The sequence below is a fragment of the Callorhinus ursinus genome, unplaced genomic scaffold (genome assembly GCF_003265705.2).
Source record: "Callorhinus ursinus isolate GAN/ISIS: 27379988/994484 unplaced genomic scaffold, GSC_fseal_2.0 scaffold8, whole genome shotgun sequence".
NCBI lineage: Eukaryota > Metazoa > Chordata > Mammalia > Carnivora > Otariidae > Callorhinus > Callorhinus ursinus.
In genome coordinates, this window is record NW_027397070.1 from 12,676,436 (window position 1) to 12,701,995 (window position 25,560).

At 33.7% G+C, this 25,560-nt stretch overlaps 1 protein-coding gene and 1 pseudogene across 3 annotated transcripts in view; both read right to left on the reverse strand.

The window, feature by feature from the left end:
- Nucleotides 1-563: 563 nt before the first annotated feature.
- The window catches only part of RALGAPA1 (Ral GTPase activating protein catalytic subunit alpha 1), a 253,647-nt gene continuing 228,650 nt past the window's right edge, over nt 564-25,560 (reverse strand). Inside the window, exons 40-43 of one of the 3 annotated variants that reach the window (XM_073895099.1) lie at nt 10,496-10,620; nt 8,895-8,897; nt 3,366-3,419; nt 564-1,935 (exon numbers count right to left, since the gene is read on the reverse strand). In XM_073895099.1, the coding sequence (XP_073751200.1) occupies nt 1,787-1,935; nt 3,366-3,419; nt 8,895-8,897; nt 10,496-10,620 (331 nt within the window). In that variant the 3' untranslated portion in view covers nt 564-1,786. The remainder of the gene's footprint in view (nt 1,936-3,365; nt 3,420-8,894; nt 8,898-10,495; nt 10,621-25,560) is intronic. The other 2 variants (XM_073895100.1, XM_025870163.2) reach the window with 2 other exon arrangements.
- On the reverse strand, nt 22,032-24,852 carry LOC112822670 (magnesium transporter NIPA2 pseudogene; annotated as a pseudogene).

Consider the following 25,560-nt stretch of genomic DNA (forward strand, 5'->3'; position numbering starts at 1 on the left):
CAGTTACTTTGATTTTCCTTTTTTAATTCTTCACCTTGGTTGTGGGAAACTGTCAATATTGTTTAACCTTGTTCCCAGGGACTCCATTTGCTTATCTTCTACACAAGCTTTCATAGGAATTTTATTTTCTACAGTTGTTTCATAGCAATCTATTTTTATTTTTAACAAAAACTTAAGTGCACAGAACTCTGGAAGGCTATTTTAGAAACTGTCTGCAAAAAGTTTTTTCCCCCCGAATGTGTACATATTGAAAATTTAAAAAATCAAAGAAGCATGAGGCTAAGATTAATTGATGCTTTAACCAGGTGCACTGGGTAAGTTTCTGGCCAGCTGTTATGAAGGTGTAAGATTGCCTGCATTTTCAGTGACTGTGGTAGAGTCACTGAGAAGTTGGGGTGTTTCCTAACAAGGGAATTCAAATTCCTTTTTCATGATTTACTAAGATAACCTAGGTTTATGCTTTATATCTCTCCATTAATCATATAGTTCTGCTTATTAAGTCTGAAAATATATTAAAGACAAATAGACAAGAATTATAAAAGACAAATCAACGCTCATGGACATAAGTGATAAGAATATTTTTATTGTATTATTAAATACCATATTTTTTCTTTCACTGTTACAAATTTGTAGATACTACATGAATGATGATACATAATTTATATTTTTAGAGTTTGCCCGTATGATGTATTTACACATGCAGTTAGTACTGATGTCATGCTACATTTCCTTGGGAGATGCCCGTTCAAAACAAAATATGGACAAAATGTGAGCAGCTTATTTACTGTAGGAAAATATTTCTGGAGGGTGGAATGAATACCAACCTGCATCAGCAAGTTCAGTATTATTAATAATATTAGATTTAATTTAGACTCCTGGGTCATGTTCCCTTTTCTTTTAAATTACACATAATTTAAGCAACACATTTATATCAGAAAAGTTCTTTCTTTCTTTTTTTCTTTCTCTCCATCCCCCCAATTACCCTCTTTTTGGTACTCAGGAAAGAACAACACAGATATACCAGGATCCAGGAGCCAATAATACAGGGCCACAATATCAAAACAAAAATGGCATTTAACACTGATACCATTTAAAAAGCAAAACATTAGAAAAATATTTGGAAGCTAAACATAAATCAAAGTTCAGCACAGTGATTTTTCTGGTTATGAGATATATCATGGCATCATCTGCACAGCCAAGAAATGAGGCATTGCTTTGGGAAGAAAAAGTTAATGCTAAAATTATGTCAGCTGGAATTTGAGATGCTAAAAGACCATTTATTTTAAGTGTTTTATTTTCATAACATAAATAATCCATACACATCCTGTGTATTAAGATTTGCAACTTTTGCTATAACTTTACAAATGCTTAAATTTAAAAATTTATATTTGTAAAAAAATTATACATTTACTGAGCCATAAAGTTGCAATGGGGCACGATAAATAAAATAATGAGGCTATCTGTCCAATTATAGTTTGGCTCAAAGTTAATCATGAAATTAAAAGTGAAACTGCTTAGACATAATTATCCAGGAAGGTAAAGAGTATAGAATAAAACTCTACCCCCCCAAAATATGGCAGCTTAGAGTGTTGGGGGGGGGGAACAACTGAATAAACAACCCAAATCTAAAATATTAAGTTACAAATTATTTAAATCCAGTGTTTTCTAAAATAAATGTTCAGGAAGAAACATGCATGTTATGGCAAACACGAAGGCCTGAAAGGGTTAACACTATGTTCATGCTAAGGTGGTTACTGCTGATCACACTGCTGGGCTGCTTGTTTCCTTAGGATTTATTGGCTGAACCAGAGGATCGACGCAGCTTCATGGACATGCGGCTTTTGCTAGTTCGAGGAGACATTGGAGAGGCCAGGTCAGCCCCGTCTACCTGCGTTGCTGTGGGAGTTTCACTGGATAGAATCTCTGGGTAGGAGCCTGTGGGAAATAGCAAGACAGATAACAAGTCGTCCGGCTTCTCATCCCATAAGAAATAATCTTTCTGTTACTGATCTGTAGCATGGATCCCAACCCTTAATGAAGTCTTTTGAGGGGAAAAAGCAAGACCCAAACTTGCCTGTTAGAACAGCCTATTAACATTTTATTTAAACCCCAGTAATCTGGTGGCTCATGTAATCATATTAGCAAGAAAGTACCAATTATTATTTCCAGAGCCAGAACTAACCAGAGAGCTCCTCGGAAAAAGCAATGGGAAGCAAAATCTTTGCGCCAGACAGGACAGGGATCCAGAGCATCATTAGCATGCAGGGAAGGGCTTAAGAAGCAGGTGAGAAGGACAAATTCCTATCTCTGGGGTACAGGGTATAACCAAGAAAAGAGTCTTCATTGCTCAAACTTGAAAATAATAGTACCAAGTGGTTCCAAAAAGGAATTCAATACTATGAGAACATCACACATGATGGGTATTTAAATATGCTTCTAGAAAGGAGCAAGATAAATTCCTGGGAGAAGGAATAGGACAAGAACTCTTATCTGAAATTTAATAAAAAAAGACAAATGGACCCCTCAAAATGTCTCCATTTAGAAGAGATAAGCAATGCTTTTATTTTTCCTTAACTTAAATTTTTGCAGTTACTCTAGTCACAGCAAGTAGGTAACTAGAATTAAGATACGAAAATTTAGAAGCAAACACAAATTCAAATTGGAAAATTTTGTCATTTACAAAATAGTTCTTTACCTCTGCACTGTATTTCAATGAATTATGATTCTCTAATATACAGTAATGCTACAAAACCTGGCACATTGTAGGCTCTCAAATACGTAGTATAAAAATTACATTAAAAATAAAAGCCCTTCAAAAAAAATCTGTTAACTTACAATTTAAAAAATTCTGTGTATTTTAAGGCACTTTAATCCAGATTTTCTGGGCCTTATGTATGTGAACATTTTCTTTATGTATGTCACATACACACACATCACACAGGTTGCAGGCTTATTATACATCTCCTCACTCTGCAGGAAAACTTTTGGCATGTTTGTTAGCCAATGTAGCACCTCACAGAAATTTCAAGCATGGAAATAATCATACTAACACTTCCATTTAATGAGACATTTATGCCTAAATTGAAGTTATGAATATTGAACAATCAAAACTGTTCAATAAGGAGTACTATAGAGGTGTATTATTAAGAATCTATCTTGGCAGAACCCTTCAAAGTGTTTTTAAGGTGAAACGCTATAATCATACTTAAGAACAAACATAGCCAAGGAAGAAATATTTTCTCACTATTTGGAATTCAGGTTAATTGCCTTTCTTTTCAAAGTAATTTCTCCAACATTCTTTCTTTTCTAACTGAAACGAGGTTGGCCTTCAAAATACAAGGAGAAGGAAATATATTTCTGTTCACCTTTACTCTTCCTGAAGATCTGAATTGGTTCATACTGGACCCATACTGGAAAACCTAGAGGAGAATATGAATCCATGGCCCTTTTTAGGGAAGCACTGCAGATGGATGGCAGAAGGAAGGTGAAGAGCGGGAGCTCATGCTTTTCTGGTAATGCATATTATTCCCGGCCAACCATGAGAGGCCTTCCCATGGCTGTTTACCTTAAGATGGCCAATGTTTTCTAGCGGAGGTTTTGGGAGGAAGAGAACTATCACTGCATTTCTTTCTTTGTTGTAAATGAAGAAATGGAGTAGCGAGCAGAAGTGAGAAAACAAAAGAGAAGACAGATAACAGATATGAGAGACATGGTGCAGAATTGTACAGGTGTTAACCAAGGAGCAGAGAAGAGAGTAATCAAGTTCTTATTATGAAATTGGGCATGCAATGCATTAGGGTGATGGTGTTTCACAATGGACGGTGCTTTGTAAATTCAAATGTTATACTTACCAACTAACAAGTTCAAATAGGAAAAAAAAGAAAAGAAAAAAAGTCTATGAGAGATTCTATAAACATCACTTTTAATGTGTTCATTGTACTGGTGGGCAGTTTATCCTAATCGCTAAGTCATAAAATCTCCAGAGCTGTACTGTCCAAGACAGTAGGCATAGCCATATTAAAATTAATGAAAAATTAACATTAAGTAAAAATAAAAATGTGGGTCCTTGGTGTACTAGCCACATTTCAAGTGTTGAGCAGCCACATGTGGTTAGTGGCAACCAAAATGGACCGTGCAGATAAAGGGCATTTCCATCGTCATAGAAAGTTTTACTGGAGAATACTGCTTCAGGGTATGCCCAAATCAAAGAATATTTTCCTCAAAAACAGCAATTTCTCCATGTCTCCCTTACTGCCTGCAGTGTGAAATCCACCCCCCCCACCGCTTCAATGAACTGAGAGTCAAATCAGGCTTTTTAGTGTGTGGTATATAGCTTATCAGTACCTCCTTACGTTTTGGCAAATGATATTTATGGTATATACTCAGCATATTCAAACTCTATAAATACTTTACAGTGGATAGATCTCAATTTTAGATATAAAGAATACAGTGATACCTACCCTTCATTTCACACCCTATTCTGCCCAAGTATTGATTTCTATCACATGAGTCATAAAGAATGTTGCTTTAATCACTTCTATTATTAATATATCCTCAGGTGGAAAGTTATCTATAGGCTCCTATGTTTGTTCATACTGTATCTCTAACATTCTTACAGTACTCAGTACACACTTTATCTTGATGGTGTAATTGATTTATATATTATGCCCTGGTTACAATGAACTATTACAAATAACATGCTGAATATGACTTTGGGAGTCTATACACATTATAAAAGGGAACTCAATGGATTGTTATTTATTGTGGCTTTGTTTGTACTGCTTGCTGACAGGTATGACTGGTTTAAAACTGCTAGTTATTGGGTAAATAATAGCCTTTAAAAAAATATTGTGACTTTGAAAGTAGTTCCAGTGAATACTGAACTAAGAGGCACTGTGATGTGTGAGGAAGAACATGGGCATGGGTTAGACAGGCCCAGGTTAAATGCCAAATCTGGCATGTTACTAGCTGTTGGATCTTGGGCAAACTGATCTAAGAGGTTTTTTGTTTTATTTTGTTTTTGTAAAATGGAGACAACAATATTATTTTTCAAAGTTGTGAGGGATGAAATGATTACATATGCAAAGATTCTGGCACACAGTAGCTACACAATAAGTTTAGCTATATAATAAAGCTACTAAACAGAGAAGAGTAAAATTTAATAGACTTTGGATCAGAACAGATGAGGATTAGAAGAGACAGAAGTTAGAAATGTTTTTGAAGAAAATGACCACTTACAAAATATAACCACTGAAATGTGGAGAACAGAATATACTGTTTAGTTTTGAGGACGTTAAAGGACTTATCCACTCTTACGCTGATATTCCTACAAAATACAACCTTACTTATTAAAGTTTATAGACTACCCCAATAATCTTACTGCTTTAATATTGTTAAAGGAGTTGATTAGTGATTAAGATTAGCATGTATGCACCAGCACTGGATGTCATAAAGGAAACCATATATAATTTGTTTTTTTAAGTAATCTCTATGCCCAACATGGGGCTTGAATTCATGACCCCGAGATTAAGGGTCTACTACTGAACCCTACTGACTGAACCAGCCAGGTACCCCTAAAATTAAACAGTACAGGAATACAGGCAAACAAAGTGGTTTCATTTTGAAAATATTAAAATACTGCCATTATTGCAGACTTAGAACATATTAGTCTAAAGCTTGTCATATTTTATCTCCTTACAAACAGAGAAACTGGGTTTTGTGGATAATAAATAACAGAACTAGGATTTAAATCCAGATCACAGTCTGATTCTTCCATACTTCTCCCATGGCAACCTTAGCTATTAAGAAAAAAAAAAAAAAAAGGATTTTTTTCAGTGGGTGGAAAAAGAGTCTTTAAAATAAGAATCTTTAACAATTTCTAATTTATAAATATGACAGGTTGTAGGGCAATTTCTCTCAACAGCAAGAAGGGACTGAAAATATTTAGATTACATTGGTAATTACATAGGTAATATAATAGTAAATATAACAGTCTGACTCTGAAGTCACACTCTGGCTTTACCAAGAATCAGGTGACTCTGGGTAAGCTCCCCCCACCCCCCTGCAATAGAACTGCCATGAAGATTAAATGAGAGAATGCATGTATAGTACTTAGCACAGTGCCTAGCACTCAGTAATTGTTCAGTTATTCTTTTATTATTTTCATTATGAAAATTTTACATCTGAATGAATGTTCTATGTGGAAACTGAACCTAGTAATTATTGTCACAAAAGGTTAATGGGACTTTAAGACTGATATTATTTGCCTCTTGGACAACAACACATAATAAGCCAAATTTTCAAGTTCAAAATACTGAAAACAGGATACAATTTGGCTGCTTCTAATTTCAGGCTAGCCTAGTGATACATATGATTAGGCATCTGTTTTAAAAACGCAGCAAACAAATATATAGCTTCTATGTTGAAGGAAACCGATTATTGGCACTTACAAATAATATTTAGGATATATATAAAATAACTATCTTCTGAGGAGCTACAACGTGTTCTTTCAGATCATTTCAAAGCCTGGGAAGGGGAGGAAAGTTTAAAATAACTTTTAAAGAGGGACACCAAGTTCAAGAGGTTACCTAAAGCAATAGTTAAATTTTGATGATTTATCCCATTTGAAGATTCAAAGAGAGAGATCTGACCATCATAATACTATCCCATCTACATGAGGCAATACAGATTTTGTGAATTAGGAGCAAAACTGAAATTAGAAGGAAGATTAGATGCTACTCTAGGTCTTCATCATTTTATCTAGATTATCTCTTATTTTGATGGCATAGAAATAGTTGAATCTAACTACTAATTTTCATTTATTTAAATAGAAACCTATATGTAACCTAAAGGAACCTAAAGGTAATTGGTCTGTATGCAGAGATATATTTATGTGTATATGTGTATATATGCATAATAGAGAAAAACACCAACCAACCCTCTAATATTTAGAGTGCTAAAATTTCTAACCTAATTTGTAGAAAAACAATAAATCCAAAGGGCAATATCCACTCAATTAAAATAACAAAATATTAGAGGTAATTCTAGATACACTACACAATAAGCATTCAAAAATATTTGTGGCTAATGACAGTAAAAAAAGACTAATACTGGAAAAAATTATGGGTGTATTTTCGATGTTGACATGGAGGAAGACAATATTTACTGTGTACTTTCAGCAAAATATCCTGTTTCTTGTTGCTGGCATTCTAGAATTTCTTTTATTAAAGAAAAAAAAGACTTGAATGTAATGTTAGAGAAAAATATCTAGGTTTTGAACTGGTTACCAGTATAATTTGGCGAAGAAAAGGAGTAATTTAATTTTAAAGTTTAGAGTCAGAGGAGAGATGTTCATGAATATAAAAAAAGTTTAAAAAGGAGGTCACTGTAAAACTTTTGATATTTTCCACACACATGCCTGACAAAGATAAAGGGATTTTTTTTCCTGTAATTTTTTTTTTAAATAAAGGACAAGAAAAATCTAATAATGGTTTAATGTAGTTATGGGAGATCAACAAAGTGTGACATCACAATATCTCCTTCAATGACCTTAGGGATAAAAATAATTTCCCTTAAGTATCAGTCTACTGTCACAGAGTCCATTTTGAGAAAATACAGTTATGAAATTTATGGATCAACTATGATACACCAAAAATGTTTTTCATACTTATTTAAATAATACTAAAAATTATCCAGAAGAATCCTCTCTTGGATTTCAATTCAAACAGTTGGTACATTAGTGTTAACCAGAAAGCAGGTTTTAGATAATCTTGAACCAAGTTATTAAAACTTAAAAAAAAAAAAAGGTATTTTTCCAGACTATTCTGCAGAATAGAATTATATAATAGGACTGGTTAGAAAGAACAGATTATATTCATTATATGATCATACTGGCATTTCTTTAAAACTTAATTTCAAATTATTGCATTTGTTATCAATTAGTGCTATCTTATATACATGGAATATGCAAAGGAGAATCGAAAGTTGATTCTCAATTGCAATTATGAATGCATTTCTTCAATGTGACAATTTTATCATTATGCTAAAAAAGTAAAAATGAACCAGAAAACTTCACACTATTATGTAATTTTTGCAAACCATAAGTCAGGTTCCTATTGCTATTATGTGGTTATTTCACTTCTTTCTCCCACCTTGACTTACAACTTTGAAGGGAGTTCTATTGTACGGAGTGGTTTATGATAGGACAATCAAAATCTGAGATGATAGGAAGAAAAAGATAATCATTCTTCAGATATCTTAATGTTTTTGCTACTATATAGAAGGAGCAAATATTTCACTTTCTTAGTATTGTGTTGAACTGAGAACGACTCTGATAAAAATATTTTATCTTTCCTAAGTATTAAAGTCTGCAAAAAACAAAACAAAACCAAACCAGAAAAACCCCAAGAATGTATTCAGTAATACTGGAATAAGTTATTTACAGATAAAAACATCCTTCTAAAACTTAGTGTGCAAGTTTTTATAATGATTCTTAAAGGCAAAGACAACTTAAAAAATTAACTGAAAATAATCTGTAGCATAGTATTATGTTAAAATTCATATCTTCATTACTGAGATAATGAAATTTTAATAAAGTAGTAAAATACATGAAAAATGAAGCCAACAGAACCTTGACTTTGTTGCTGTGTCTCAGAAAGTGAGAATACTACTCCCCATATTATATATCTGACCAAATGTGCAGGATAATATGCACAATATAAGAACATTAAGAAGAGGAATATGAAGGACTCCAGTTGGTAAACAACTACAACATGAAAACTGATGGCTTTTATCAATTTAAGGGGGAAGTTAATCTGAATGTGGTCCTGTTATCAATATTTTCACCTGTGAAACTTATGATTCAACTATGTGATATATGAAAGTGTTATTCATACCTACTTTAATAATGTAGTCTGGTATTTTTCAGATATTCTCTCTTATAAAAAATGAAATTTCCAGTTGTACTTAACTAGTTGTTATTTTGTTGTTAATTTACTTTTAGTTTTTTTTTTTAGCATCATTCTTAATGCCAAACTGAGTTATTTTAGATTGTTGATCCACTGAAGTGAATCTAAAGACTTTTTAATCTCTTTCTCTTTCAAAAGATTCAACCTAGTCTACATAATTTTCCTCTTTGCTAGGTCTTTTATATTAATTTGGAAAGGGCTCTAAGTTTTTTGGTAAGATTATTTTTATAATGGCCAATTAAATGAAGACAGGAATGGAAACTTTAATTTTATCAACTAAATCTCAATTGAGAATTAGCCTTTTTTTTCCCCCGAAATAAATGAGGCCAGAAAAGGACTACTATGCCTCTTAAACTTACTTAGTATAAAGAAAACTTACATATCATAAAGAGAATTTTAAGGTTTCTTATGATGAACTTCAAATATATCGTATTATTTTTTCTTGTTCCCTTGAACACCATTAAAATAGTCATCTTTGTATTTCAGGTGCCTAGTATAGTACAAGGCACATAACAGAATAAGTATCTGATGAGTTAAGATATCCAATAACAATGCGCAACACATTACAAAATACAAAGACACACCATTTCAGCTCAGTAGTACTAGTTTTTTTCATGCTGAGAAACAAAAAAAGGCAATACAACAAGATCTAACTAATTTCAACCAAGGGTTGCTTCTAATTATTAGTTATTTTTATCCCAGAACCAGGGTTAGTGTTTCATGCAGACCTGGGTTAGTAATATAATTCTGGAAGAAATTTAGTGACAATTTCTGAAATGTTTAGTATAAATGAGGGCAATGTTAAGTTTGCTTATTGTTTGAGTTACAAGCTTAGTGCTTGCTAGTTTTTAAAAAAGGAAATGGGGGAAGAACAAAGGGTGTTTTGGTTGACACTTTGTCTTACCTTCAGATAAACAGAACTGATATTTAATGATCTAAAGAGGGAAAATAAAATAAATGAAACAATCATAAGGAGTGCAAAGTATCACAGAAAAGGAAGGCCATGAGTCATTTATTTTCTTACTGATTTTTTCAAAATTAGTTAATTGTAAAAATGCAGTACCCTCTTACAGTCTTTAAGTATCATAAAATAATTTACTGTACCAACCACTCCTAAATCTAGACAGTTGTTTAACTTTATTTGTAAAATTAGAGATAAGGCAATATTCTTGGCCATAAAATATGCTCCTCTAAAGGTGAGAGAGAGTACGTGCTCAACTTGTGTTTCTTTTGCAGACACTTCAGTAATGATCCCATGAAACACAACAGTCACTGGCCAGTAGCTCAGATAAAATGTGGTGCATGTACTTTTAAGAAGATTGTTGACTTCTCAAGGAACTGCACTTAGGTAAAAGAAAGTATAAATTAAATTTACAGGCCAAATTAACTCTTAAAAAATGAAAAATGTATTTCAATAACTGGAATTTCATTCAAGCAAGTTATCTATTATTTTAAGAGTTTAGGACAAAAGGGTATTGCATTTCAAGTTCCAGTAGTGACAAGTAACTAATACTCGCTTTTAATCTTACCGGCATCAGATGGTAAATGATGGTAGGGAGCTGGAGAAAAAACCTGTGCTGCAAAATCTTCAAATGTCGTTGGTTCTAAATGGTGCTGGACAATTGTTTGCAGGTAGCGTGCTCTCTCTTCATAGCTGATTCCCTTCAGTTAAGGATGTACTTAAATGCAGCTTACAGTGGAAAAGAACAGATCTTATCAAAAAGGACTACTCAGATTGCTAAGCTATTACTTCTTAATAAATGTCATTATTCAGTACTCTTACATATCATTTAAAAGTATGGCTTTTTAAGGAGCAAAAAAATAGTTTTTAACAAGTTAAAAGGTGACTTTTTGGGTGATACCACTATACACGGCAGCTTAAGAGGGAGACATTTACTAGAAAACAATAATAATACTAACCTGTTGGAAGAAAGAAAGGTAACCATTTACTTGAGAAAGGATTCAACTGCTATCAGGTCAGCCTAGGCTCATTTTATCTTGTTAAATTGGCTTCAATCTGCAGATTTACTCTGCAAAGCCACACGGTAAATATTAGAATGCTGCTTAAAATACTGTCTGTAATTCTATATTTTTCATTTATAAAAAGGCTTATTGTGAGAAATTCCTGCATATCCTTCTTCTTTTTCTAAAATCCTTGTATTTTCCCAACAATTGTTCTCATTTTGAATGGAAGACTACTGTTGCTCTAATCCTCGAATAACTCCATGTGGTTAAGATAAATATATAGTTGAATCTGTACGTCAGGAAGAAATATCTAGTCAATTATAACACTGAAACAAGCAGGAATATTTGCAAAGAGTCCACAGGACTCCTAAATACTGTCTAACAAAGCATCTACAGGGCACTGACACTGACAGAAAAATACTGTACTTCTCTTTCACCACGTTTTCTTCTCTGATATTATTGACAAGCAACCAGTACCTTGAAGTGTTGTTGCTTTTGAACAACCCACTCCAGGCTTCCTGTTTCAGCAGGCCTGATTGTGCTGTTAGCACAGAGAGGGCGAGAAAGGGAGAGAATACTTCTGTCGCTCACGAAAGCAGCTATGGAAATGGCTGTCAAGATGCAGAGCAGCAGGCAGCAACATACAATTATCAGGGAAACTCGCATGCTGACTTCATGTCGTATCGTTCCTGAACTGAGAAATCAGTTAACCTTCCTTGTACAACTTTTAAAAGTTGTCCTGCTGTATCAGTGTGCTATGTTGACAGGCTTTGCAGAAGACATTTATATAAGTAGGAAGGCTAATAAAAATTTGCCTATGGGTTTTTCTTCCTTCACTGAATTTTTTTCCAAAACCCATTATATTTTCCTCAGAACTCTTTATTCTTTTTTTAAAACTGCAATTCAATTACTGTAGCTCTTCATTTTCAGAAATTGTAGACTAAGCCTACAACCAAGGGCAAGAAAAAAAACTGGTAAGGAAGATAATTTAAAGTGATAATTCAACTGGAGCTAACACAGCCATAGTTACATTTACAAAAGGTTATTGATTAAGAAGAGGAAAAAAGCTAAGAGTTAAAGGTAAGACTATATTCATTAGGTACTTAAGACTGTGATGTCTTTTGCCCTCTAAATGGCTTGAGTACTCGCTTCTCGAATTACAATTTATTTTATGCATTAAATATTGAAATCTGAATTCCAATTTCTTGCAATCCATTATTTTCAATTATGTACACTGGGATTGAACTTTGAAGAATTCTACTTCTCAGGAGAAGACGCTATATTACAATGATCAGTGGAAAGGATTTTATGGAAGAAACAGGTATTTTTGAATGTTATCTTAGAAAAGTAATAGAGCACACTTTAAAAAGGAGGTATATGGTTATAAGTGGCAGAGGATGAAACTGATGGTTCAATCTAAATAATACCACATATCTCACAACTTGTTGGGAAGTACTTTTTTCATTGGGGGAGATTCACAGCTGCCGAATTTTCTGCAGTTAATAGAGTCCTTTGATTCACAGCAGTGCCCCTTGTACAAAAAATACTGGCCTTTGTGTATTACCAGAAACTAATTTTCTATTTGGCTGAAAAGGGAAAAATGGGGTTATTGCTTCTCCCTCCTACAGAGCTTTTCATTATGCCTGATGCACTCAACTTCTAAGCTCTTCTGAGAAAAAAAATAACTGAAGAGGCAAGAGGTAGAAAAATGAGCTTGTTAGCACATTAGAAGTGAAGTATCTTGGTGGGCCCTAGAAATTCCCAGTGGTGTGTTAACTTATCACTCTATGCATGCTGGCACTGATAGTCTCCCAATTGATCACTCTCTTTTCGCACCAAAGGTGCTGCCAGGAAGCAAAGGCTGGAGGCCCACAGGAGAACAGTCTGCTATCAAAACAAGCTGTTTTTAAAAGTCTGCTTGAATGGGTAAAATGCTTCATGAAAAGTAGGGTGGAGACACCTACCTGCTTTTAAAATGCTCTACTTTCAGAGGGCCTATAAATGAAGTATTTTACTTTATCTTATTATATTTAGAGTTGACACAAAAAATTAGGCAGACAGAAAGCAAATGTTAATATTTCTAAAGCCGGGAGGACAGTTCCAGTGTAGTAAAATTTAATAGAGGAATGAATATCTACATAAAAGACATCTGGAGTATAATTCTATTTCACTATTACAAAACTCTGAAGAAATTCAAATATAAAGCTATATAAACTAAAATTACCGAGCTATAATGTATTCATTTTGTATAAAAACATGGGATGTATTTTTTTAATTACAAAAAAATCTTCATTAAGGAAAATGACGCTCTAAAAGATTTTTAAAAGTTTAAGTCTAGGTGGCAGAGTCAGTGAAAATCATTAATGGTTGAATTTAAATGAAAAACCGTAGCACTTATCAAAAATTAGGCAGGCTAATGTCTGAAAGTTTCCTTTTTGGGCGGTTGTCTGTGATAAGTCACCTTTGAAAAGCTAAATATTCTTTATAAACAACATCAAAACAAACCACCCTAATCTATAGTACTTACATTCCTCCCCCCGCTTCTAGAAAAACATACATTAAAGAGATATAAGGAACTCTACTTAAACCACAGTTCTGAGTCCATAAACAGGATATTTTGTGATTGAGATGATGATAAAATCAGTCAAAAACAGTGCTGTTAGCATCTGCAATGGTAACCATAATCCAAAGCAGTTAATTCCTATATCTCCTCATAATAGATCAGACACTTATCCCTTAAAAGGCAACTCTCTAGGGAAGAGTTATTAGTACCTATAAATTGAGTGGCATACACAAACTTGATCACTAGCAACAACAGGATAGCTCAAGCTATATTCCTACTGTGACTGCATGTTGCCATTGGCACTGAAATTAAAAAAACTGAAATGGGTGAGATGATAGATAGGGAATGGTAAAGAAATTCAAAGCAAAATTTAAAGTACAAGTCTATGTTGAATTAAGGTTTTTGTTGTAAATTTAAAACAACCCAAGCCAAAACTAGCTAATAAAATGCCACTTGATGAGGGAGACTTTCAGCTGGTAGGAATCTTTAATACAGAAGTAGCCAATCAAAAGAAATAACACACAGGTGCTGCAATCACAGCAATATAATTATCCTCTAATCCTCCTTCCTTCTACTTTGCAAAAGCAGAAAAGGGGGGAAGGAATATTACTATTCTAAAAAATAATAAAGGGAACTAAACATTTTTTCTAGTATAAATACTTTAAACCTAATCTGTGCTTAATATTAACATTATTATTCATTTTAAGTAACTACTTTTGATTTTAAACTTACATATGAAATTATTTATGGCCCTCTGTCACTGTGTCAAGACCAGCTGTCAAGAAACTGGGGTTCAATTTCAGCCTCATCCTGGAAAGAGATGCATGAATTTTCTGTGCTGCAGTTTATATGTTAAATGGGGATACCACCACCTGCTCCTATTTATGTAAGAGGGATGCTGAAGATAAAGGATATAAATATAGGGTAACCCAAAATTCTGCCTACAATCTGTGCTAAACATAGTTTTTCTGACTTTTGGTTCAAGTTTTTGTAAATAGCAGGTGCTGTCTCAGGGCAATTTTCAACGTCTGTTTAAGGAATATACCTGTATTCATGTGCAAGAACTCTGATAATAGTTCTTGTTCGTGGCATGTACAGAGGGACTTTTGACTTATGAGAGAGAAAATGACTTCTCACAAGAAAAAGACAATATGAAGAAAAGAAGGATAAACACATTAGAAGTGTTACACTTTTCAATTTTACTAATGCACAGGGAGGATATAGAAAAGGTAGATTTGGTTTTAAAGAAGCAACAACCTTTCATTCTCTACAATTTTCTTAATAATCGAACGTAACTGTGAACTGCTTTTACCTGAGAAAGGGAAAAACCTTCAGTTTTGTGATCACTAATTCCATGGCATGCCCAGTAGGTTTTATACACATTTAGCTCAACTGTAATTTTAACTAGTCTCAAAAAAAATTGAAGTGTGTGTATAATATTGTACATAGCAAGAATGAGTATGAAGTATTTTTCAGAAAAAGGAGTTATGAAAATTACATGTCTGAGACCTATCACTGCTTAATTAATTTCCTCAAGTTCAGATTTAATGTTTTCTCTCCTAAACAAGAAAAAGATATTGGCTCCTTTTTAAGTAAAGGCAAAGTATGAAGTGTTTATATCTATACTCAGTATCACAGCCTCAGAGATTTAATGCCCATTCTGAAATTCCTAAATTAGTAAGCACTTGCCTGCACTCAGATATTTCTGTGGCTTCTTTGCTGTTTTAACACTTAGGGATTTTATCTCCCTTCTCTGTACGGAAGATTCCAAGAGCAGTAATTGTAGGAAGAGGGAGGGGAGTTCTTTCTGCCTACTGACTTAAAATTTGGAGAGCACTACTTACAATATTCACCAAGTTTGTAAGATGGTTGGGGGGAGTTTTCACATCACAGAACTCAACAAATGTCACAAATGAGGGCCTCCCCCTGCTCTCAGAGCCAGTTGTTAAACACCAAGTATGCCTTTTTCTTTGTGCTTGTACTCCTAATAAACTAGTGGGGAGACTAATGTCATAGGGGCAGAGACCATGTCCTTTTTATTTTTACATATCCGGCACCTAACACAAGGCCCAGAAATACTCAATGACCGTTTATAAATTACAGAAGGAATGAATAAAGCTGGTCTGATAGTTAATAAGGAGACTGTTATGCAGAAAACCTCCTTCCTTTAATCCCAATTTGGCTCTCCAGAAGCAAAACCCTTTCGGTCCAATATAGTTGGGACTTTGCTACGATTGGATTTAGAGACAGAGTTTGAATTCTCCTGTGAGAGTTTGGTTCCACCCCTACCCTTGATCTTGCTGAACTTCTTTGGAAGAGGAAAAAGTATGTATACATACATAAAGTGTAATATTAAGAAAAAAAATAACTTTTCAAAAAAATCTAACTGCCTAAAAAAATTCTATAAATCTTGAAAGTAATTACAACTCATTACAATTTAGCACTGAAATATTTTGGCCCACTGGTTGTGAAAATTTTTTAAATTTAAAGAAATCTTTAAAATTTTCATAAATTCTACAGTGGTATGAGGCAAGAAATTTAGTTAATAAACTAATTCTATTCATTTAAGTGGCCATCTGTAAAGAAAGGAGAAAGGGAAGAAATGTCGAGAAAATCTCTAGATAAAAATCAAATGAAGGGTAATTTCACCAAGTTTAGGCAGATTTCTAAAACTGCTCTGGTACACTATAAGAACAGATGTAACAATACTCTTGAAAAATAATATTCAGAAATTTAAATATTCAGGTTTTTAAAAAGACTATCTTGAGAGGGTTTATCCCAGGGCATCATTTATTGAGAATATCTTAGGACAGTCTGAACTAGAGGAAGGACACAACAATCATCTACCAACATTACTTTCAGGAAACTTAGCAAAATCAGCAAAATGTTTATTCGGCAATAAGCCTTGCCTGGATGGAGAATACAAACAGAGATTTGTTTGGAAAAACAAACCTGCTGATCTGTAGAGTTGGCACTAGAACCTTGGTCATTTAATAGTCCAGTGCTCTTTGTATATCCAATCTCAATGATTTCAGTTTTGTGTGGAGAAAAGAAAAGGCATAGAGGCATTTTATTTAGCTCAAGGATGGCCAGCAGAATGACTGTTAGCTTAAATTTGAAGACTACCATTTTTGAAAAATGTTTGCTTATATACTAGATATCATATATAATACAGGAAAAATCCTTGGCATGCTCTAATAAAAATGAGAAAATAAACCACATTTGACTTTTTAATTCTAAAGGGCCTTGAAATTATCTTTAAATATTGTGAAGCAATGTCATTACACAGGGTCTTGGAGAAATAATAATAAGTTTTATTGAGATACAGGATATATGTAGATATATTTTATAAGTACATCTCAAAGATCACAGGGTTGCTATTAGCAGTAGTAAAGGGTCATATTTTCTTGAAATATACAGGGCAATTAAGTACCCCATGGCCTAGGCATTGCTCATCTATAAGATGAAAGTAAACTATACTTGCTTACATTATAAAGCAAGATCTGGTAAATTAATACTCACTTCTTTCCTACAGTAGCTAATTTCTTCAAGACACATGCAGTGTAGCTTTTATACTGTAAAAATTTCCCCTAAGTAAATGGAATGAATCTTGGTATTAATATTGTTTATTTGTATTACCTTAATAGAAATTCTTCTGAAAGTCTGCAACAGGTTGTAACAAATTATTTTGTATGATTTTTTTGATGCATTATACTAATGAAATTCTTTAGTAGTTGCTACTATCTACGCAATGAAGGAAAAGCTGTGATTTGTCAGAGTAGACAAAGCTGGGCTTTAATCCATCCTTTTAACCATACTGCCAAGTCTATATTGTTTTCACTGCGTCTCAATTAGGAGACAGGCAGGACACCTGGTACTTCTTTATCTAAGTCCCATGGGCTGCCAGATGACTCAAAATCCATAACAGGTGCTAAGGCAGTGTGAGGATAGTCCTATTATTGAAAGCTGGAGTTGAATAAAATTTGGACCATATATAATTGCTCATAAATCAGTCAATTACTAAATGAAAACATTAAGTAAAAAGTTGATAAGCCCAATTCTACCAAAGTTCATGTAAATACATTTAAAAAGATTAACCTTAAATAAATAGGATTAAAAATTTAAACCTCCCTAAAGGTTCTGAAAATCCTTCCTGATTTAATAATCCAATAATCACTGGTGGTTTCTAAAAAGCACTAACATGATTATGAAATATGTATATTCCACTTTCATGAAAGTTGTATGAAGTAAAACATCTAAAAGAAAAACTGAGTTACCTAGATTTTAAATTTAATGCAGTTAAAATTTTAGATTCTCATTCTTGGTAAGATGTACTTGAAAATATTATTAAGTAATAATGACACTTTCACAGTCAATAGAGAACTGCTTCAGAATCACAAGTATTAGATTAAGACTTTAAAAAACATTGGGGGATGGTTAGAAACACTTTGTATGTTCCTTTTTGGAACAAAAATTTCAGTACATTATAGTTGAGGAAATGAATGTATGTGTTTGAACTAAACACTAAACTTGGATTCTTGTTAGAAGATTGCAAAAAGAAAAAAAGTAAGTGAAATTTTACAGTGTACAATTACTTACGTGTTATCTCTACCTAAATGTGTACTAACTTAATTAAGATTTTGTTTAAATGCTATAATTATCAGGAGTACAGAAAAAGTGATTTATTATCATGGTAAGTAGTTACAAAGTACAACAAACTGTCATTTAAGACTGTGTCATAGAATCTATGATAAACAGTATATTGGCTTAAACTAATGCACTATATGCCCCTAGGGAATGATGGGCTTAGAGACTGGACTTTAACATCAAAATCTACCCATTAATCTTGACTTAAATATAATCTATTCTGCAGTAAAAGGAAGAATGGGCATTCAATGAATTACTGTTTTTGAAATACTGCACTGGTGCCCATTTACTAAAAGCATTTAAGGGAACATGAGGAAATGGACGACTAGTAAATTTTACAGACTGTTACTATTTCACAAACATGCATTTGATTTTTCACCAACTTAGCAAGAACATCCCATTTAAAAAATTATAAATTAAAGGACATGTTGCAGAAATTATAATATTGCAATATAATTTAGTCAAGTTCAGCTGAAATCATCACCTATGGAAATATGCTGTAGGGTCAGGATCCTAGGGGCTGAAGTAAGCTGAAGTAGATCATTGTTTCTTTGCATCAGAATCACCAAATGCTTGATTAGACTGACCAGAAAAAATGGAAAGGCCAGCAGTAGCGTTTATACAAATATCATGGCATACAATGCTTCATAAAAAGGGAAAGAACCCTCAGATTTTTAAATATACCCGAGAAACAGACTTCAAGGAGAGAGAGAACCAGAAATGACTGCAACAGTTATCAGCTATTCATTTAAATGATAAATCTCATATTAACCCTAAAATTTGCTGACTAGTTTATCTACAGTGGATTATTTTAGCACTTGCAATTGTTATGCATAAGATTAATTTACATTTCTATATTAATGTAGCTTGTAGATATTCAGATATTTGGGAATTCTAAAAAACAGTATAAAGGAAATTAAGCCAAATTTGTGTTTAACTTTATCTGATATATGGATTGTGGTTTTAATCCATTTTCCCTTATTTTAAATTTAAAAAAATTTTGTGAAGATTAAAGAAATACATTTTCATCTAAACATAAAAAATATCATAAAGCAAAACTGACTTTCCTCTGTTATAATCCGGTGGGTTTAAAATAGATAATGGCATGTTAACAAGGAATTACTACAGGTGGTTGCTTAAATATATTTATTTGCTTTCTTTTTAGAGTAGGTATGTGCTAAATAAAAGTCAACACTCCTATCAAGAGAGTAAGTAAATGTAGAAACATCAGTTCTACAACAGCTACTTTTGCTCCTTCTCTTTTCTGAACAGCAATTAGTAAAGCAACCCCTTCCCCTCCTCCCTAGTGCTGTCAAGCTGTTCAGAGCAGTTTGCAACTCGACAATGGTACCATTGTGAATGCTCTCTGGGCTTCCTTCCCACAGAGAGTTAAATGGGCAGTTCCTGCTGCCCATGATTGGTGTCCAGTGAAATAATACTCAAGAGCCAGGTTTTATCAGCTTCACGCCAAAGAAGTGAAGCCAGGGAACCCAAGCCTTCATATCATACTGGACCATATGCCAACCCTGATGGCCCCAAAGGTTTATCACTATGAATCAGGATCCATCATGTCCCTTGTGAAATTTCACTTCACATACCTTATGTGAAATGCAAAGCTTCACTAAAAACCAAACCTTCTTTACAATTGGCATGAACAGATGGACGGTAACAGTGGTTTGGCAAGCAAAAGTTAAGATTTAAATAGGCTGTATTCTAGTGTTTGAGAGGAAAAGCAGTTAGAAGAAAATGGGGAGATTTGTGACCCATAGTTTAATTTTAATTCCATTATTGAGTTATTAAAAATTCAATGGCAAAACCCCTTATGTTTAGTAAAAGGAAAAGAATGGATTAAAAGCACTGCAATTCCTATGTCAAACAAGGTTAAAGACTAATTTCAGCTTTACATCATTCTTTGCTCTCTAAAATCCATAAATAGCATCTAAATCTGTTTTTATATTTAAACAAAGACTAAAATAAAACTTGTACATTATGTAGTAGGTATAGTGAACGATAATGTGAGCATACCAGTGCACCTTCATCACTAATATAAAAAACATAAGGGTTTAACAGAAAAAAAAAAAGTCCCTGTTCTATCACAGGTGAAAATTTAAAGAAGATGGAAGTAGAGAAACTTCATTTTTTTTTTTTAAGTTTTTATTTATTTTTTTGACAGAGAGAGACACAGTGAGAGAGGGAACACAAGCAGGGGGAGTGGGAGAGGGAGAAGCAGGTTTCCCGCGGAGCAGGGAGCCCGATGTGGGGCTCGATGTGGGGCTCGATCCCAGGATCCTGGGATCATGACCTGAGCCGAAGGCAGACGCTTAACGACTGAGCCACCCAGGCACCCCTTCATTTTGTTATTTTAAAGACACCTGATAGAGTTCTCTACCTTTCTTGTATTGTATGCACTATATGATCTAACTGTTAAGACTGGCATTATGTGGACCATACTACCACACTGGATTTGACAAAAAAACAGGTAAGATGGTGTAGTGCTTTCTTTTCCTTTGCTCTTTTTGCCATGAAGCCAATGTACTATCAGAATAGGATAAAAAAAATACCTAATTTATCAGTAACATAAAAACATAATTGTTTGTAAAAGCACAATAAGGCATAAAAGTACTTTACAGGAAAAGTGTAAAGAAGGCTTGTTATACAAGAATGTGAGTCTATCATAAAACTTAAGATTATGAATATCTCAAATGCTCTTTTTGAAATGGCAAATATATGTAAATATTATCACTTAGAGAACTTCTTAGTCTTATTACTAGCTATTACTGTTCTTAGCCTGGAAATTACTGTATGACTAAGTATAAAAAATACTTTATTTAAATCTATAAACTAATTTTAGGAAGGCTTTACTATAAAAGGAAAATACATTCAAGCTGTGCTCTGCTATTCAAGAAGTAAAAATTATATAAAAGCAAAAGGAACTGTCACCTTAGACACTGGCTGTTATATTACTGGTAGTAACATTACAAAACCAAGTTTATGTTTTGTTTTGTTTTTCTGCTTGACTGCATTATCTGGTTTGGACCTCAACTGCTATTATTCTTCCCTTTGCTTTATACCAGCCAATACTGAGGAACTCTTTGTATTTCTTAGCCACATTACACTTTTTTCCCTTCATGCTTCCTTGGTAAAACCATTCCTGGTTTCCTCCTCCCCACTATCCTCTCCCACTGTCATAAATTAATCACTTTTGCCATCCTACTTTGCAGATATCACTACTGCTGGACTCCTCACCAGAGGGCACTTCATTCATTCACTACTCACTCATTCACCCATCCATCCATCCAGACTGTAAGCCCCTGTACCAGACAGTAAGCTTTGAAAGGAGTGACTGTTTTTTCTATCCCTAGCTTTTCTCTCACAGTGTCTCCTATACAGTAAGTAGTCAAGAAATATTTGGTGACTAAATGAAAGATCCCAAATTGCTTAGCAACCCTTTTTTGGGGTAAAGAAATATAAACTTTTTTTTTTTTACATGAACAAGTTTGGATGCCACTCAATTTCTATTGAGATAGTCACCTTTTTCCCCTTTTATAATGACTTATCTCAAAAGATTTTATTCCTTTATTTCCGAGAGGATCTTAAACATACTTATTTTAAAGTCATTTTGATGTTCAGTATAGCCTTTTTTAATACTTAAATCTCTCATTGGTGCATTAAGTGTTGATAGAGAATAAAAACTGAAAATATCTCTAGAATTAATATAACAAAACAGAAAAAGAAGTTGGCCATATACTGAAGTCATTTTTGTGAGCTCCCATTGTTTAAATATAGGAAAAGTAATTATTGGTCTTTATTAGTATGATGATCATCTTTGGAGAACATTAAAAGATGCCATTTTCAGACATTGGTTCAATTCTACAGAATAAACTTCACTATTACCAAAAATTTATTACATACAGATTTACATTTATTGCCTTTATATCTTTTTGAAAGGACAAAGGTATATTTGCTAGACCAAACATCTTTAAAGGCATGCAATAAAATATTCCCACAATGATTGTAAGGAAATCTCTCAAAATACCAATAACATCATCAACAGGCATATATTGCCATTTTTTAAAAAGAACAGCTGAACAAAATAAAACTGATATAAGAATATATTAGAATCACAACAGAAGTGTGGCACATATCCAGGGTCCCTGTTTAAATAATTACTCTGTGTGCATACATAGACTATAAGGTTTAGCAGTAAAATCCAGGATGGGGAGGAGGATGTTTAAACACAAGCTTTAAAAAAAAACCCCAAAAACAAAAAAACCCTTCAATAGCGATACCCATCTCTTTAACACAGGAGACTGAAATGCTCCCATTAGAGAGCACATTGTTAAGTAAATAAGAATGTTTGCTCTTAGAGAGGGCCTACTGCAATGGTTAATAGCCAAGGCACAAGGGCTGCAAGCATTTCAAAAGCCACAAAGCCTGGGTCACTTAGTTGGTGAGACATTTTATTTAAAGAATTCTCTTCTTTTGAAGTATGAATGACCACAATCATAAATCTTAGAGTTTGTAACAAATAACCAATTTGTCCATGAAGTTTAAGACTTTCATTTAGAAAATATGTAGAACAAAGGGCACTTAACAAGATACTGAGGGCTCTTAATGGAATCACTGATGTAGGTGATGCAAAAAGGTTCAAGAAGTGAAACTGAAGACATCAGCAGTATGTAGACTCCTATAGCTGCCCCTCCCAGCTCTCCTGTGGTGCCCACCTTCCTTGCCGTTCAGCAGGGAGTGTAAGCCTTCAGGACTATAACCACTGCTGCCTCTGTCCTTGGGGAGTGGGGGTGGGGGACATTAAATTGTACTCTTCCTAAGACATCTGTCACTTCATCAAGACACAAGTGTTTTGGCTCACTTTTCTCTTTGACAGATCCTACCTGCCCTCCTGCCCTCCTGTCCTCCCGCAAGAAGTGGAGGGGGAAACCTCACTGACTACTGATCTCTGAAAATTATTTCCATTAAACTGTAATGCCCTTTTCTAATAAAAATATAACAATGAATCAGTCAAAATACAGCACCCTTGTGTGTATGCTATTCTGGCTTGTTCATGTTTCAGAGGCAGTTTCTACTGTTCTTAGGTTTCCTTATCTATCCAGCATGGTCTTACAGTTGTAGCCTAGACTAATACAAACCACCAAATATAACAACAATGAACAACTTTTTTTAAAAGTACACTGGAAAATGAATAGAAATTTTCTGTTAAAAAGAAAAATTGAACAGTTCATCCATCCACCCACGAAACCATCTGCCCTAACCTGTACTATGACAACAAATTGCTGACTGACCACTTATCACTGTGCTAGAAGTTAGTGAAACCAGGATTAGTAAGACTTATTAATATGTGCACACACAATAAGTCCTATAACAAAATGTTACAAGGCAGTATGTTGTTTAGTGAAGGAAATTTTTTTTTTTTAAAGTTTGGGTCATGCAGAACGACTATATTAGGTGGAAGACAGTAGAGAAGGGCATTCTTGGGACAAAAACATAGAAAAGAGAAGGGCATTTGGGGATGATAAATATGGTCTAACTAGACACAGGGTGTCCTGGGTGTCAGTGTGGTGGGACATGAGAGTAAGGATGGGGGCGGAGATGGAAGGAGTACCGGTATGTTTGACAAAACTACAGTTAAGAGATATGAGGTTGGGAGGGTTAAGCTAATAACTGCTTGCATGTAGTCAAAGAATTCACGTAAGAATTTCAATACACGAAAACTAATGATGTAATGTATGGTGATTAACATAACAATAAAAAATTAAAAAAAAAAAGAATTTCAATACAGTCAAGAGCCAGCACAAGTCTTTGTGCTCTGTATACTTACATCTGTGTTTTAGAGGAGTATTTCTAGTGTAGAGCATAAAAGTATCATCAAGTATCAGGTAACTACCATTTTCTGAGCTCTTGCTACATGACGGGCTGCTTAGTGCTTCATGCAGATAATTTAATCCTTACAACAGTCTTGAGTTTAGTACTCTTTTTACAGATTAAAATAAAACTTAAGTGGTTCTGGACTTCGAAACTCAGGCTGATATGCCAACAATCAGCTTCTACATTTTAAAATATAATTTATAAATTAAGGACAGTCCATATTTATGAATATTATCTTCTGAAGAAATAATCTTCAAAAGACAGTATACATAAAATTATGTAGTTTCTCAATAAACTCACTTTCTTCTAACACGAAATGGCAGTAATATTGATGGGCCTCCCTAAGAGGTTTTATAATGTTCTATCATAATGAATGGCAAACTACATTAGTGGAGCCAATCAATTACATTTCATTTCATTTTGGCTCTCATACTTTTGCAACAAGTTCTTTACATTTGAGTAGTAGAACTGCAAGAGATAACAAACTGTGACTAATTGAAGAATGATCATTGACTTCTGGTAATTTGTCTGATAAAGTTAAAACAGAAACCCAATTCTGGCATTTACAAAAAGGTCAAATCTAAACAGATTAGAACAAATCAAATAATATTGGTTTGGTAGGAAAGAATATTAAACCTAGGAAGAATGTGTTTTTTAAAGATGCCATTTAATTGTATAATACCCCCCATACTGTGTATTTCAGAATATCACATATATATTATATACATACATACAAAGCCCCTAAATATAAATTATAAGAATTATAACAGACATGCTGCATTCCATCTACTAAAATCTCACCCTCTGAGGCCCAGATTTTCCTTGCATTCTTCCTTTATTTTCTTACTCCTAAAGTAATAACTTCATCCTTAGAACTCCCAGAGCATTTCATCTATAACCCTACTATGTCACATTTTATCTTGTCTTAATTATTAATTTACATATTATTCTCTCCCCTATTAAATTATAAGCTTATTGGAGAAAAAAATTACCATCTACAGCTGCCCCTTCAACAACATGGAGGCTGGGGTGCCAACACCCCTGCAGCCCCCAAATTTTTTAACTCCCCCAAAACTTAACTACTAATAGCCTACTGCTGATCAGAGCCTTACAACATATTTTGTATGTTACATGCATTTCATACTGTATTCTTAAAATAAGCTAGAAAAAAGAATATTAAAGTATTAAAAAATATTAAAATCATAAGGAGGAAAAAATACATTTTACATTATCAGAAAAAAGCCCACACGTAAGTGGACCTGTGCAGTTCAAACCTATGTTGTTCAAGGCTCAACTGTGATTTGTCTCTACATGTTTCTCAAATCTTTACCACTATCATAAAAGTGATCAGGAAATATTTTTGATAGAAGAATAACAGTAAAGTTCTATTTCTTGAGCTGGTGGTAAACTGTAATTATTCACCATATAGTACACTTAGAATTTATGTACTTTTTTCAAATTATATTTTTCAGTAAGAAAGGTTAAAAAGAAAAATTAAGAAAAATGGGACATGTGAGACTGTTAATTTTGTCAATT